Here is a 14016-nt window from a genome sequence, read left to right on the forward strand (position 1 = left end):
TGGAACGTGAACTTCTCCACTCTCACACCACTTTCAAAACGTTGTCACTTCTACCCACAAACCGCGTTTATTTATGATGGACACGATAGAAAACAAAACTGTACAAACAGATAACTTGGTCAGCATGTTACACTCAAGAGTTATAAAGCCATAAAGTTACTCTTTGAATAAACAGGCTGATATTTTGATTTAGTGTTGGTTAAACACCCAAATAGCTCAGTGGTTTTAGTGACCCGGGGTTCCGTTTGCTTGAGGTTCGATGAAAATACAGGGAATGTGTTAAACAGGTGGATTTACAGGGGTAAGATGTGCTGGTGCTATGTGGGGCTTTAAGCAACATCCAGAGAAACAGTGCTGTGCCAGTGGGAGGATGTTTTCTCAGCTATTCCATGGACAAAGCCTACTGGCGTGAAAAACACACCCACTGGTCCAGTTATCCCTAACAGGAAACAGCAGACATTCCTTATCTGTAACACTTTCCACTTACAGTAGCAAAGCGACTTAAAGTACGTTGTAGCAGCTCCTCTGATCCCTCACCTAATGGTCTTCCTTTAGGTGACACCAGACACAATAATCTGGCAGCACAAAGGTACCTTTCAATTTTTAAGGTGCACGAGCGTGTGCCTGCTCAGACACAGCAAATATCTATCCAGTCACTCATCTCGGCGTTTGGTTCAAATCGGCTGACATTGCATCCTCACAACCAATTTGTTCACGTTTGGCAGCTGTGGAGATTAAGGACGGCTCCCTGTTCGTGGGGCAAGGTCTTCCTGTTGTTCTTCAGTGAAGGAAATAACACTTTACAACTTATGTTAAGGTCACTCTCTTTTCTTGCAAGAATTTCAGGTTGAGCAGGGATACCACACTTCCAGCATCAGGCGTCTGTAATTCAGCTTTGTTCTAAGATCCAAAATTACAAGCTTTCACCATCTGCTTTAGAAGTACCTGAGAAGGAGGATTGGAAGAAAAACAAAACATTCATTACTCATGATTATTGTTGAAAACAAACATGGGGGAAGCATCTGTTGACCTCAGAAATTGAATGGGGAAAAACTGGGCTGAAATATTTCAGTAAGGCCAGCAAATCTGGAAAGAGTTTCAGTCTTCCTGTAGCGATTATAAGGAATTAAAGATTAAGTGAATCAAAAAGCATATTCAAAACTAGTGAAAGGGAATTTATTCCTCTCTCCACAGAGCAAGCACAACATGGAAAGCAGCAATAATTGCTTTCCTGCAATGATCCTCAGCAATAAGGTGGAGAAATCCCTCTTATGGTTAAGAGAGATTAAGGTTAAGCTCTGTCACGACCGCCTATTCAGTTTTCAGTCTTCCTCTGAAGGTTCCTCAAGAGCAACATGTGTCTGTGGTCTTAGTTGTTCATATTTATGGCCACTGTGGCCTGCTGACTGCAGAATGGATGTGAAATACGTAAATAAAACTGTCTAGAAAGTCTGCAGTAACACCAACACATTAATTAGAGAATGTTTGATTAGATACCTGCATTGTATATACTATCAGAGACCTCTAGTCTTCTAATGGAGTGATTTCCTTCTCTCCAATATTCTTCAGCTTCTCCTTTTCTCTGCTGCTATGAAAAAAGTGACAAAACAATAATAAAAAAAGGAAAAAAAAAGAAAATCAGCATCAGATATCCTGAGCAGCAGTGAGGTTCTGAGCTACATACAACATACATAGTATATAACAGGAATTTGTATGGGCTTCTACTCTGAGTAAGGAGCCACCTCAAAGTAGAAGAGCAAAATGAAGACTCCAAAGTTCATTCGTCCCTGGGGCTCTGTTCTGACTGCAAGTAAGCAGCCAATTATTGCTAATTATGTTGGCAGTTTTGCATTGTAGATGCTTAATATAGGACCCAAGCCAATGATTCAGAATGCCCATGAAGATATATTTGACAAGCTTTCCCAGAAGCCTTTCTCCCTCTCCCCTTTTGTGCTTACAGTTCAGTGTCTGCCACCTCGATCATCTTCTCTTGCTGTTTCTTCCGACGATGCCGACAGATAATCACAAGTGTCACCACAATGATCATCAGACCACATGCAGACCCAATGGCTATGGCAAGGAAGTGGATTTCTGAGAAATTCACTGCATGGAGAGAAATAGGTGAATGAACAAGAGGGACATGCTGAGGGCTTTTGGTATGAGGCTGGATGCCTATTCCCATGAATATAACCTTTTCTTAAGCACTTTTTTCCAATATCCGTTACGTTTCCTCATGCTTTCACTTTATAATCCTTTTTCTTCCATGCATTTTTCCATGTATGGACCAAGACCCGCCACTGTTTTGCACTAAGTTCACGTGGCTTCTCGTGGGCCTCTTGGCCTCTCACCTTTCTGCACAACTCTGAGTCGCACTTCTCCAATGGTGCCATCGATGTCTCGTGGGTTCTTCACTTGGCAGGTGAATGTTCCATTGTCAGTGGGCTGTAAATCCCAGATAACGATGGAAACATCATGACGCTCAATATGCCCATCCCAAGTGATTCGCCCTTTAAATCGTCCAGCAGACGGCGTGTAGGGCTCCTTGAGATAATAAAATACCTAGAAGAAAGAGAGGAAACTGTCACTCCTGCAGCTTATGAAGTGAAAGTGGAGCAGCGCTAGCTAAGAAAGATTGCCTGAGCTGAGGAGAGCTGTTTTGGCTCTGTCTCTTTCAGATGAAATAAAACCATTTCACAATGCTCCAGCAGCCATGTGACCTAGGTCTTCTCAGGCCTAAGGCTTTGTTAGGCTGTTCAACTGTCTTTCAGTTATGCCACAGTACTTGTTGAGCTGCCCATCCTGACATGCTGGCCAAAGAAAATCAGAAGTCATCACGTGTAGGATGTTAGCTAAGGTATGGGATTCAGCTGTCAGCAGGTAAAATTTTGTCAGTCCCCTGCTACCCTGCTTACCCAAAACTAAGCAGAAAGCAGCTTTCTTGAACAAGATTATCCAAACAAAACTCCTTGCTCAGAGTAATCCTCATGAGCAGAAGACAAAGGCTTGAGATATACATACTTGTGTGTTTCAGCTGTGCATGCCCAGACCCACGCCTGGCATTGTTACCCAGCCAGTGCTGGGCCCTGGGAGCGGTTTATGTGAGCGAAGTGTGCATCAATGAAATGGAGCATAAGGGTCTCACTCACTGGCTCATGAGAGCTTAGGTCCTCGGGCTGGAAGTTCCAGGTCACTGACAGCAGTGGGCTAATAGGGCTGCTGCTGGAGAAGGTGCATTTGAGCCGTAGGCTAGTTCCATTCACAGCATACACCTCCTTAGAAGTATAAACTTCTATGGCTGCAACAGGCCACAGTGCTGCAGGGAAAACAGGAAGGGGTTAGAAGTAAACAAATCTACTGTCTTGGAGTAATCTCACCACTTATCTCTACTGGTTCTAGGCAGGAGCCTGCCCTATCACTCCCTATTAACGTTTAACCTAACAGTTAAAAGCACACCAGTTTAGTTACTGAGCGTGGTAGTCCTGTGCATGCAGAATCCAAAAGATCCCATGTGCTTCACGGCTTTTGTCAGGTGATACACGAGCTGCACCCTGCTGCTTCCACAGGAGTTTGCTTTCATCCGCATTGCTAGGACAGTGCTTCCTTTGTGACTGCAGTTAGATACTGCCAGATCTAATAACGAGTTGAGAAGGGACCTCTGAGAGGGACTCGCCTGCAGGAAAAGACACTGGTTTGTTTTTTTAAGGAAACATCTCTTTTCAGGCATGAGCAAACGACACCTGGGAGGTGCAGTGCTGCTGTAAATGCCAGCCCTCTTGGTGCATAAGCTTGTATCTGACAGGCACAAAAGATGTCATATAACTTCATGCGCTTGTCCTGGTCACATTATCACAGGTGATTACACCTTATTGTACTCAAATCCCCAGGCAGATTTCTTCAGAAAAGCAGCTCTGTTCCATAAAGCAGCACTGCTAAGCACCTACGAACAGTTACCACCTCCCACCCCTGAACTTTCTTCCTTCTACTTTGTGTTATTACTTCGAGTGTCATTCACACCGTGGTGAAAACTGCTTTTACTAATGTAAGAGCATCCTGTTGAGGAGGTTAATAGCACCACCAGACAACTACAGGCAAAGCAGGTTGAGAGTCTACGCAGGAAATCCTCAAGGTAAACCTGCAAACATTTGTTTGTCAAACAAACATCCTCTGTTGAGTAAACCACCACAGCTGCTGCTTAAAAATAAGTTAACATCAAGGCAGAGGACACAGAGAAGTGCAGCAAAAGTGACCACAAGACACAGAAAGAAGGTGCTCTCATTTCCCACTTCCCCCCACCCCCACCCCATGATCACATCGTTGCTTCCCACACTGCTTCAGAGCTCTGAACCGGGCAGCACAGTCCCCCTGGGTTAATGAGTTAATTTCCACTGGTAAAAGGAAAGAAAGAAAAAAAATCCTTACAAAGCAGGAAAAGAAAACACGAATGATTTTCTATCACTTTAGGAAAATGATTTAACCCACTCAGTATGACTCAAGGAAAAAGAGCTTATCAGGGGTTGTCATAGCAAAGACAATTAATACTCCTGTATCTGAATGTAATTTATAGCTAAAGAGTTTCTTTTCTCGGAGGAGAAAATATTTGAAACACCAAAACCCCAACAGAGGTTGTGTTTCAAAACCTCCCTGGCAGAGATCAGGACTCTCTCCCAAAGATTCCACGTTGAATTTTCCCGTTTTCACTTCAAACTTCTTAAAAAGAACAACTGTGGGAACTGAGGGCAAAAAATACAGCTTTTATGAGTCAGATTATTGACGGCATCTGTGCTCCAATAGCTCTCATAAGGAGGAACGTGGCGTTCCCAGACTGAATTTTGAACCTGGTTACATTGATATCAACCACTTAGAACCCAAGTGACTTATTTTTGCTATAGTTATCTATTGCTGTTATTTGTCTAGACGGAGCGCTGATAGCAGACTGTGAGCGTCTGGTAAGAAAGACGGTGAGAAAATACCTAAATCCGGATTCCTGCTAAGATCAAAGAGTGAGGCAGGAGGGGAAAGCCGTGTAACCAGAGCTCAGAATTAGATCAGTGTTCTTCCCCCACCCGAACACAGCTGCCCCTGTTTGTGGCAGAAATTCAATCACTTCGTGTCACTCGCAGGCGAACCCAGGACCAAAGGAATCACAGCAATCATCCACAACCAATATCTGAGACTCCTGTAAAGTCGCTGCCTTAATGAGGATGATAATTAAAGGATGAGAAGAGGAAAGTCAAGAAGGCAACAGAGGCCAGACAAAGTCTCCTTACCTCGGAGCTGTACCCCAAGGACGAGCACAGCCCCCAGCCAGGTGGGGCCAGGCATCGGGGAAACAAGTCCGTGCTCTGTGGGCTGAGCAGCACAGGGGGAAGTTTGTTTCAGGCTCTTGAAAACCGGATAAAAGATGAGTTTCTCAAAGCCTTCCCGGGCTGGTTGAGTAAATTCCTTTTTCTCAGCTTGGCCTGGAAGGCAATACGTCTTCCTGCCCCGTCACTGCCCTGCACTGAAGGTGAGGTGGGGCAGTCAGACGGTTCACTTCTGCGTGTAAAGCAGGCAGATTTTCAAGGTAAGATTAATTTCTTCTGCCTCCCATATTCCCCTGCTCTTTTGTGTTGCAATCATCCCTCCTCCCTGCTTCCACTTGAAACCCCTCCCCTCTTGTGGGACGGCATTTTGCACCTAAACATCGGTTTGCCTTGAGGTGTTTTGAGATAGCCTGGAGGAATGAAGTCTACTTGTTTGATTTAAAAGCTGCAAATAGTACAGATTAATAAATAACAGAAGAGTCAGCCTGTGGCAGCACTGTGGGCGTGCACTCCGAGCATGGAAGGGTCCCAATGAAACACAGGTACCTGTAGTGAAGAGAGGTGATGGCTCTCCTGTTTGTTGCATCTGTCCCGTGGAAGAATTGGGAAACAGCATTATCCAATGCTGGTGAAGTTCTTGGACAAGTCAGAAGACAGCAGCCTCAAACATGAGTCAAACCCACTGCTAGTCCAGGCACGCTGGGAAAGCCCCACCATGCTGAACAACATGGCACGAGGAGCTGCAGGCACTCAGTGGGACACAAAGCCTTTTCCCAGTGGCACATGAGAGCACGAAACTGAGCTGTGTGTGTGTTAGCAGTGGAAGGACGCTTCCATTCAAAGACCATAAATCACATAAAAGCATTTAAGTTGCTACCGGCTGTGACTGGGTTTGTGTCTGATCCTTGGCCAGCTTCCAAAGCAGCCATCCCGGGTTATGAACTTTCATTGTGACTGGTGTTAATTGCCTTTGCTGTGGTGCCAAAGCAGGAAAAAGGCATTTTAGCACCTGTAGGACTGACGTGTCTCAGACACACTGAGCTCACAGTGTATGCACCATATGAGCACATGATATTCAGTGCATTCAAGTAGGATACGCTGGAAGGGTAAGCTCTTGCTATGGTTGATAGCTCTATGGAATTGCCTGGCTTGCAGGTCTCTTACAGCCCTAGGAGAGGTAATTGCTACTCGGTTACATTGTCTCAGGTCTGAACTTGCGCAGTGTTGGCACGGGCTCTTATTTTTAACCACTGGATTCTTTTCTCAGGTGTGGGACAGGTCCAGCCTTTCTCGATTTGGAAGAAGCTGAACTGCTGTCATGGCAGCGCTTTCAGAGTGTTTGGGTCTCACCTGGCTCAGTGCAGAGGAACTCCAAACACACCCTGCTTCCAGGACATACGACTTGCAGCAAAAATGTTCAACGTTAACTTATGTTTTCTAGCCAATCAAGCAGGATTTCCTCTTTAGGTTTTCAGAGCCAAGTGGATCCAGGTATGCAGCTTTCCCTCGTACATGTTCAGGCAGAAGCACGATTGTGTGGTTAGAGCAGCAAGACTTCACAGCTCCTTTCTCAGCCTGTCATTTGGTTTTGGCTCACGGAGGCTTGCTGGGCTGGTTTTCGAAAGGTGTCCGTGGCTTTCTCTGCAACAGGATGTCACCGATTCCATGCTGATCACTGAAAGCCCAAGGCATCCCCAACAGCACACGGATCAGTGCATCCATGTTACAGGTAATCGGCTCATCCAGAAGTCAAGCTGTAGGAATTTCCACGTTAGGACTTCGGTGCTTTGTTGCGCTTCATTACGACAAGGCGTCACAAATGGCGTCACATCAGCTCCATGTCCTCCCACAGACCAGGCTGGCACCTCTTAACTCCTTCCTGCACAGCAGCAACCTATCCTCATGCAGCCATCCAGATTCCAGTCGGACCAGTGTATTTCCTCCTCTAACTGCCCTTTGGCCACTCAGCAACAATACCGGCTTTCATGGCCACATTTGTGTAATGCACAGCACTGAGGAGGAGGGTCTGCGCTGGTCTTTATTTGCAATCTTTTACTAACCTTCAACTTCTTGTTTCAAAGCTTACTGACTCCAGCTGTTAAGAGAACCAAGCCCAAGGCACCATTATTTGTAATGCAAACTTTTTATTTTGAAACAGAAATCAGTAAAAGGAAGGGCTGACAGCTTACGGGAGCAGCTCAATAAATTGAACAAAAGCCCACAACGTCATGATTAGTCATGTAAATAAATAAGCTCTTTGCAAGGAGCACAAAGCCAGCTTCCCCCATCCAGAGATCTGAATGGCAGACTCGGGAGCAAAGCGCGCCCTTGTGGAAGGAGGAAGCTTTGGCTGGTTTTGCAACGTCTGTTTTGGACAGGTACCCTAAAACATCCCCAGCATCTTTGTGCCTTTGTAAGAGCAGCTCTGCCATACTTCAAGCACAGGGAGACAGAAAGATGGGGCGTTCTGAGTGTCTGCGTCCCTGCTGGGAGCAATGCCTGGGACGGCCCCATCCCTATGGGGATCTCTGCGAGGTTGGGAAGGAGAAAGTTTCCTTCTGCTGTGCTCTGCAGTGAGGGCACGAGAGAGCTGGGGTGAGGGTGTGTCGGAGGGGTAGGAGCCCCCTCTAGTGGAATTTGACCACTTTTACTCGGGTTCTTAATCCCCGGAGTGGTAGAAAGCCTTTCAAATTCAGCACGCTTTTTATGAGTGTAGTAACAGGGCAAGGGGATGGCTCTCACTAGAAGAGGGTAGATTTAGACGGGATATTAGTTAGAAATTCTCCACGATGAGGGCGGTGAGGCTCTGGCACTGCTGCCCAGAGAGGCTGTGCACAACCTGGGCTGGTGGGAGGTGTCCCTGCCCGCAGCAGGGGGTTGGAATTAGGAGATCTTTAAGGTCCCTTCCAATCCAAATCATTTGATGATTTCTGGCTCCTCTGTTTATTCCCTCAGTACGTTAGGCCGCTTGCAGAAGTTTGAGCTTCAGTAATACATTGAGAAGTTCTTAGGAAGGTCCTGAAGGTAAATCTAACACGGGCTCATGTATGTCTCCTGTTGCTCAGTTACAGCAGGTCTCCAATTGGGCTGGTGCAGAGCAGCCACCCCTTGCTGTCAGTGACGTTATATGAAGACTTGTTGAGCCTCCGCACTTCCTGAGATGGGTTTTTCTGATCACATGTGCTCTGTGCCTTCCTGGGCTGCTTGCAGGTTTCACTGGAAACAGTGAGTCTCCTTGGCACTGCTCCATTCGCTGCCATACGCAGTTCTGGGAAAAAAACTCTTGGGCCTCTTTCTTGTAAGCAAGAACTTGAAGAGCCAATGTGTTCTTTCTTCCTCCGCAGCCAGCTGCAGTGATGCCAGTCTGATTGGGAACGATAGAGAAGAGCGAGAGAAGGAGGAGCACAAGGATGAGGTGTGAAGTGCCACTGCCCCTCCTGGGCCTCCTGCTGTGTGTGGGTGAGTGGAGCAGGATGGGCTCCCATAGGGATGGGGAGGGGCTCCAGGGGCTGCAGTGCACAATGCATGGCAGCACAGCTGCTTTGGGACCTGCAGCCACATCTTCTGGAGCTGGCGTGTACAGCTGCCGCCTTCCAGAGTGAATGCTTCTCTCGGAGGGCAGAGAAATGAGGATCCAACCCTTCCAGGCTTGGCTCTCTACTCAGTTTCTGCTTGCTCACTGATCCGCTAAAGCACGCTGTCTCCAAAATTTAGGCAGCAGAGTGGGTGAAGCTAAGAGAGGGAGGATGGGGCACCACCTCCTGCAGCACTGTCAGCTGTAAGGGTCCGAGCTTCAAATCCTTATTTCATTTTTTACACTTTATCCATGCACTTTTCTTAAACCATTTTGTGATCATGGTATATAGCTTCCACTCTCCATATTGATTCACTGCTATCTTGGGAACAGCAGCATTTTCCATATTACTGGTTTGAACGGAGCACCATTTCTTTGATCCATGGTAATAAAGCAGAATTGCTGAGTGTAATCCTTGCAAGAAACCGTTTTCTAAGCGGGCTCGAAAAATCATTCCAACCTCCGTTCAGCAGTAGTGTGTTTAAAATGGCTTCCAAAGAAACAGGCTTCATTTCAAAACAACATCCTGTCCTAGCCAACAGAATGTTTCATTTAGCACAAATCTGAGTGTGAAGATCTTTCTCAAGCAGCTGAATTCAGAAAGGAGATCCTTAAAGTAGGAGAGGTATATAATATCAAGAGCTAATTTGATTAACACATGTTGTTCTTTCTTTTGTAGTTGGTGCAGCAGCTCAGGGGGGTAAGTGTGTTTTACTGGTATTCATGACTAATTAAAAAAAAATTAAAGTAGTAATGGTGTGTGGCTACACTGTCTGACATAAAGTTGAATATTCTGTGATGACATCCTGTGATGATTACTGCTTAGCATTGCAAAGTGGTCAGGGTGAAAGCTAGAAGAAAACGCATGCAGGAGAGCATGCACAGGGAATTGACATTCTATAATTGGATTAAAGATAGAGCAGAGCAAATCGGGTGGGATCATGGAGGGGAGGGAAGCTTGCCAGAATCTCCTTGTAATTATGGTTTCTCTTCTCGTTGGCCCAAAGGCCAAGAAGAATTTGCAGTGGAGATTTCTGGGACCACAGTGACAATCACATGTCCCTCCTCTGGAGACGACATAAAATGGAAGCCAGATCCGGCACTGGTAGTCAACAATAAGTACATTATACAGAATCATGACAGCTCTCCTCTCACTGTGAGTTGTACAGCAGGTGGTAAGGAACATGCAATGTACCTGAATGCCAAAGGTGAGTGAAAAAGCACTCGGTCTGTGAGAATCTGCATTGGCTAAAGATAAAGCGAACACCTTTGGGAGGTGGATGTTGAGATGGGCTGAGTGAATGCTGTTCTGCAGAGGCACTTTGGGCAGCTGCTCTACATTCACTGTGAAGAATTCAGCATAGGTAGGGAGAGGTTAAAGTCAGATCAGCGTGAGAAGAGCAATAGTGATCTAGGAGATGTTTTACATTGCAGGCAATGCAGAACAGCAGAGTATAGATGGTGCGCACATCAACCCCCAGGACTGTTTGAAGACTGAAATGGAGTGGGGATAGAATGGCCCATGCCTTCCTCCTTCCTTTCTGTTTGCTCTTTGTTCCTTCTCACCCCAAGCTGTATCTTTTCTGCTAGCATTAAGTGGATGAGTAACAAACATGAACATAATGAGCAGAAAGCATTTTACTGACATTTTGGATACGTGGCCTTCCCATTTGACCTCTGCTGCAAAGGCAGTGTGCCTGGCTCTGAGCACCTTTGTATTCCCTCCTGGCAGTGTGTGCAAACTGTGAGGAGCTGGATACCTTTACTGTGGTAGGGATCATCGCTGCGGATCTTCTCATCACCTTGGGGGTACTGATTTTGGTCTATTACTTCAGCAAAAACAAGAAGGGGCAATCGAGAGCTGCTGCTGGCAGTCGGCCACGAGGTAAGAGCCATTTCAGATGTGTCTGCTCTCCGCAGTGTGTGCTACGTGCTAATCTAAGCACTTGTTCTTGCTGAGGGATGGAGCACCCCCATACAGCCTTGCCAAACCCCACTCCTGATGCCACATCTGCTGCTCTGGGCTGACTTCTGTATGGGCTGCCGTGTTGTGACCGAGGCTTCCTGCCCATAGGAAACCATTTCACAGGCTGCTGTGAAGCATCATTGAGTCTGTGATGAAACAAACACCGCATCTGTCTCAGGCATTCAAAGATCTGGAATCAGGAACACATGCAGAAGATGCATCACGACTTACTGAAACACTACATTCAAATTTCTGGCTTCTGAGGCCTTGTTTTGGTGGCTCAGTGGGTCCAGCAGTGGGGCTGATGGATAATAAATGCTGGGGTAAATTGATGAGGGGTCGTGACCTCACGATGCCACTTTAGATTTGTTCAAGAAGTGTCAATGGGGATATTTGTATCAGGGGGGCTGCCTGTGGGTCGAATGGGTGCTCACCACTCTGGCTTTGTGCAGATCAGATGTTGCCACTTTTCCAGTAGTGCCCACAAAGCACAAATCTTTCAGCAGATTGAAATCCCCTACCATGTGCTCATCACGCCTGCTGAGTGACGGGTTCAACACAAATGCAATGTGTTCTCATCTATTCAGCTTACCAGGCCAGAGGGGTATAGATCTGGTATCCCTCTGTGGGGCAGATGCCTGTGGTCATGGGGCCTTCGTGTTTTCTTCTTGAAAAAGAAAGCTGATTTCCTCCTAAATGATCGTAAGGCCTCCGAGCTGCAGCAGTTGGGTCTTTAAAAGCTCTGAGCTCATAACAAAGTCACATGAGTTTACATGTTACCCTGGGATCATGTCTGTGAAAGCCTCTTGTGCTGTGTTAGAAGGACCATCACCACAGATGACCCCTCTTTGCCTCTCTTACAGCCCAGAAGATGCAGCGTCCTCCCCCTGTTCCAAACCCAGACTACGAGGTATGGACAACCTGCATTTTTTCCACCTCGCTTTGTTGGTTGGGGAGGGATAGGCAGAGCTGGGGATCTGTAGCATTTGTCCTGTTTTTCTCCTTTGATGTAACATCCAGTCCACCTTCAAGCTCTGCAGGGTGTGGAGGAAAACAGTGGTGAGGGTGGAGGCCCTTCTCTCTGATGACACAGGGAGTCAGGAGCAGAAATGCAGTTTCCTGCAGACTGTTTGTTGCCAAAGCAGCACTCTGCGCCCAGTCCCTCTGTTGTGGTTTTCTCTGAGTTCTGTATAGACTAAGAGCCTGGAGTTTTGGAGGGTGTATTAAGAAGAATTCTTGAACTAACATCTCTTCTGTTCTCACAGCCCATCAGGAAAGGCCAGCGAGATGTGTACGCAGGCCTGGAACACAGGGGCTTCTGAAATTCCCCCACATACCAGACCGGATGGAAAACAGAGGCAGAAGAGCTGAATGCTTCTGGCTAGCTTGCTGCTGGCTCTCTGCAGACCCACTGAGACCCAGTGCTTGGGGTCGGCCAAGCAGCTAGACAGGACAGGCGTCCTGCTGCCCTATGCTGTCCCACCCCACGGTGTTCCTTCAGTCTAACATTAGGGCTAAGAAATCTCTGAGCCCATTGGCAGAGAAGTTTTCCTTCTCACTAAAGGCCTGGAGCCTCACTCATGGTTGCTAACCTCCTTTCCCCTCACTCCTCTCTCTGCTTCAGTTGCATGCTCTGACTTTCCCTCCGATTTCATTTTCTGTCCCAGCTGCCTGCACTTGCTGCTCTTGCCTCCCTGGGTAGCTGGTGCATGAAATGAGGGTCCTGCTCAGAGGGATTGGCCTCTGATGTTGTCCTGCTCTAAAAGAAGAGACAAATCTCTACCAGTACGTGCAGATAGGGCCATCCACCCCATAGCCCTTCTTCTGTGGGAAATGAGCAGGCCTGAGTGCCCTTTGCATCCAGGTACCTTTATGTCTCACATCTTCATCAAAACATCCTTTAAGGGTCGGATGAGAATGTGGCACTTTCCCAAGTCACCTGAAAGCCTAGTAGGAAATTTAAGCATTCGGCTGAGTGTGAGGTTTTTGTTACTATTAAATTATGGGGCTCTTAGACATTTCAGATTAGATTGGACCCCTACTAAGCAACGAGTATCACCTTTGTGATCTGACTGAGACAGCACACCAGGGATTTTTGTGTTTCCCAGGCTGGAACTGAGACCCTTTGGTTCCACCCAAGCACCAGCACTCCGTTCTGCAACAGCTGGAATTGAAAAGAATGTGTTGGGGCCATAGAGAATAGTGGCCTCAACACAAATTGAGGACAGCATCTAACTCTTTTGTGAAGCTGTCCTTCCATTTTTGTTCTATGTTGTCGTGTAACATAAAAACCTCTATTTGAGTGGGCTGCCCAAGTGCATTTGCTGGTGCCGTTTCACTTATCAGAGCTACTGCTGCGTAGAGCTTCTTGTGATCTATCCTTTATTGCTTCCCTTTCCGTTTCAGCTCCGGCACTTGAGCTGTGCTTGGGTTCTATTAGAAAGATGTCAGGCTACTTTGCCATTTGTAAACGTCTGTTTCAGCTTTTTTTTAATATACATTTCAAAATCGTAATATATTAATAAACTGAGAGCCAACATCCCCAGATATGCAGCAAAAGAGATTTCTTGTGCTTTTTTTTTGTTGTTGTTGTTTGTTTGGGGGTTTTTTGCCTCTATTAAAGAGAAAGATTTTGTGTTGAGTTCCCAGCTCAGGAATAGACTGAGACTGTGATTCTGTGGGTCTGGGGGGAGAGACCTACACACAGCAATGTACTGCCATGCCTTGGAGAGCTGAGCCTCAGAGCAGGGCAGGGATGAAGAGGAGCTGGGAGTGGGACTGGCTGTGCTCTTTGGAGGCAAGTTAAATAGCTGAGGTCCCAAACACTCAACACAGCAATTCTCAACTGCGTGATTTGAAAAGCTGCAGTTTCCAAAGCAGCACAGTGGGACTGGTAGTAACGAAAGGAGAAAGGCCCAAGAGGTGCTTTGATGACTGGCTGAGCAAGCCACATTTCTGTTGCTCTGCAGAGCAACAGCTCTGAAGAGAGGAAACAGCAGCAGTGGTGGGGGTTGTGTGTGGTTTAGCTCGAGTTTCAGCACAAGGGGATGAACACCCTTAGCGAGGATTGTAATTCAGACTGCTGTACATACCCTGCAGGATGTGGTTTTAAAGGCAGTACAGCGGGGTTTACCATACAAAGCTCTAAATATCTAAGAGGGCAATTGCAAGAC

General features: G+C 46.7%; 2 protein-coding genes across 7 annotated transcripts; one reads left to right on the plus strand and one right to left on the minus strand.

The window, feature by feature from the left end:
* Positions 1–41: 41 nt before the first annotated feature.
* MPZL2 (myelin protein zero like 2) lies at positions 42–5621 on the minus strand. 3 transcript variants are annotated; one of them, XM_015298001.4, is made up of 6 exons: positions 5268–5608; positions 3147–3313; positions 2349–2559; positions 1959–2103; positions 1498–1585; positions 42–945 (listed from the first exon to the last, which is right to left on the minus strand). In XM_015298001.4, exons 1-5 carry the CDS (start codon positions 5320–5322, stop codon positions 1525–1527), a joined length of 639 nt encoding a protein of 212 aa, XP_015153487.1. In that variant the 5' UTR covers positions 5323–5608; the 3' UTR covers positions 42–945; positions 1498–1524. The 3 variants fall into 3 exon arrangements, with proteins under 3 accessions (XP_015153487.1, XP_015153486.1, NP_001239213.1); XM_015298000.4 differs by having other exon boundaries at positions 1498–1588; NM_001252284.2 differs by having other exon boundaries at positions 46–2103; positions 5268–5621.
* Positions 5500–13402, plus strand: CD3E (CD3e molecule). 4 transcript variants are annotated; one of them, NM_001397711.1, is made up of 9 exons: positions 5500–5563; positions 6571–6794; positions 7462–7681; positions 8369–8762; positions 9557–9577; positions 9885–10085; positions 10610–10762; positions 11707–11753; positions 12109–13396. In NM_001397711.1, the coding sequence occupies exons 4-9, from the start codon at positions 8714–8716 to the stop codon at positions 12163–12165; spliced, it is 528 nt and encodes a 175-aa protein (NP_001384640.1). In that variant the 5' UTR covers positions 5500–5563; positions 6571–6794; positions 7462–7681; positions 8369–8713; the 3' UTR covers positions 12166–13396. The 4 variants fall into 4 exon arrangements, with proteins under 4 accessions (NP_001384640.1, NP_001384637.1, XP_046759693.1 ...); NM_001397708.1 differs by lacking the exon at positions 6571–6794; XM_046903737.1 differs by lacking the exons at positions 5500–5563; positions 6571–6794; positions 7462–7681 and having other exon boundaries at positions 8461–8528; positions 8648–8762; positions 12109–13402.
* The last annotated feature ends 614 nt before the right edge of the window (positions 13403–14016 follow it).

This window comes from Gallus gallus, chromosome 24 (genome assembly GCF_016699485.2).
Source record: "Gallus gallus isolate bGalGal1 chromosome 24, bGalGal1.mat.broiler.GRCg7b, whole genome shotgun sequence".
Classification (NCBI taxonomy): domain Eukaryota; kingdom Metazoa; phylum Chordata; class Aves; order Galliformes; family Phasianidae; genus Gallus; species Gallus gallus.

Bases quoted from the DNA above. Each gene is read 5' to 3' on its own strand.
- MPZL2 (XM_015298000.4), bottom strand. From the start codon at position 5,322: ATGCCTGGCCCCACCTGGCTGGGGGCTGTGCTCGTCCTTGGGGTACAG. The intron at 3,314-5,267 runs GTAAGGAGACTT...TTTTCCCTGCAG, and splicing joins CCTTGGGGTACAGCTCCGAG to CACTGTGGCCTGTTGCAGCC. The intron at 1,589-1,958 runs GTAAGCACAAAA...CTTTTTTCATAG, and splicing joins GAGGTGGCAGACACTGAACT to CAGCAGAGAAAAGGAGAAGC.
- CD3E (NM_001397711.1), top strand. From the start codon at position 8,714: ATGAGGTGTGAAGTGCCACTGCCCCTCCTGGGCCTCCTGCTGTGTGTG. The intron at 9,578-9,884 runs GTAAGTGTGTTT...GTTGGCCCAAAG, and splicing joins TGGTGCAGCAGCTCAGGGGG to GCCAAGAAGAATTTGCAGTG. The intron at 10,763-11,706 runs GTAAGAGCCATT...CCTCTCTTACAG, and splicing joins TGCTGGCAGTCGGCCACGAG to CCCAGAAGATGCAGCGTCCT.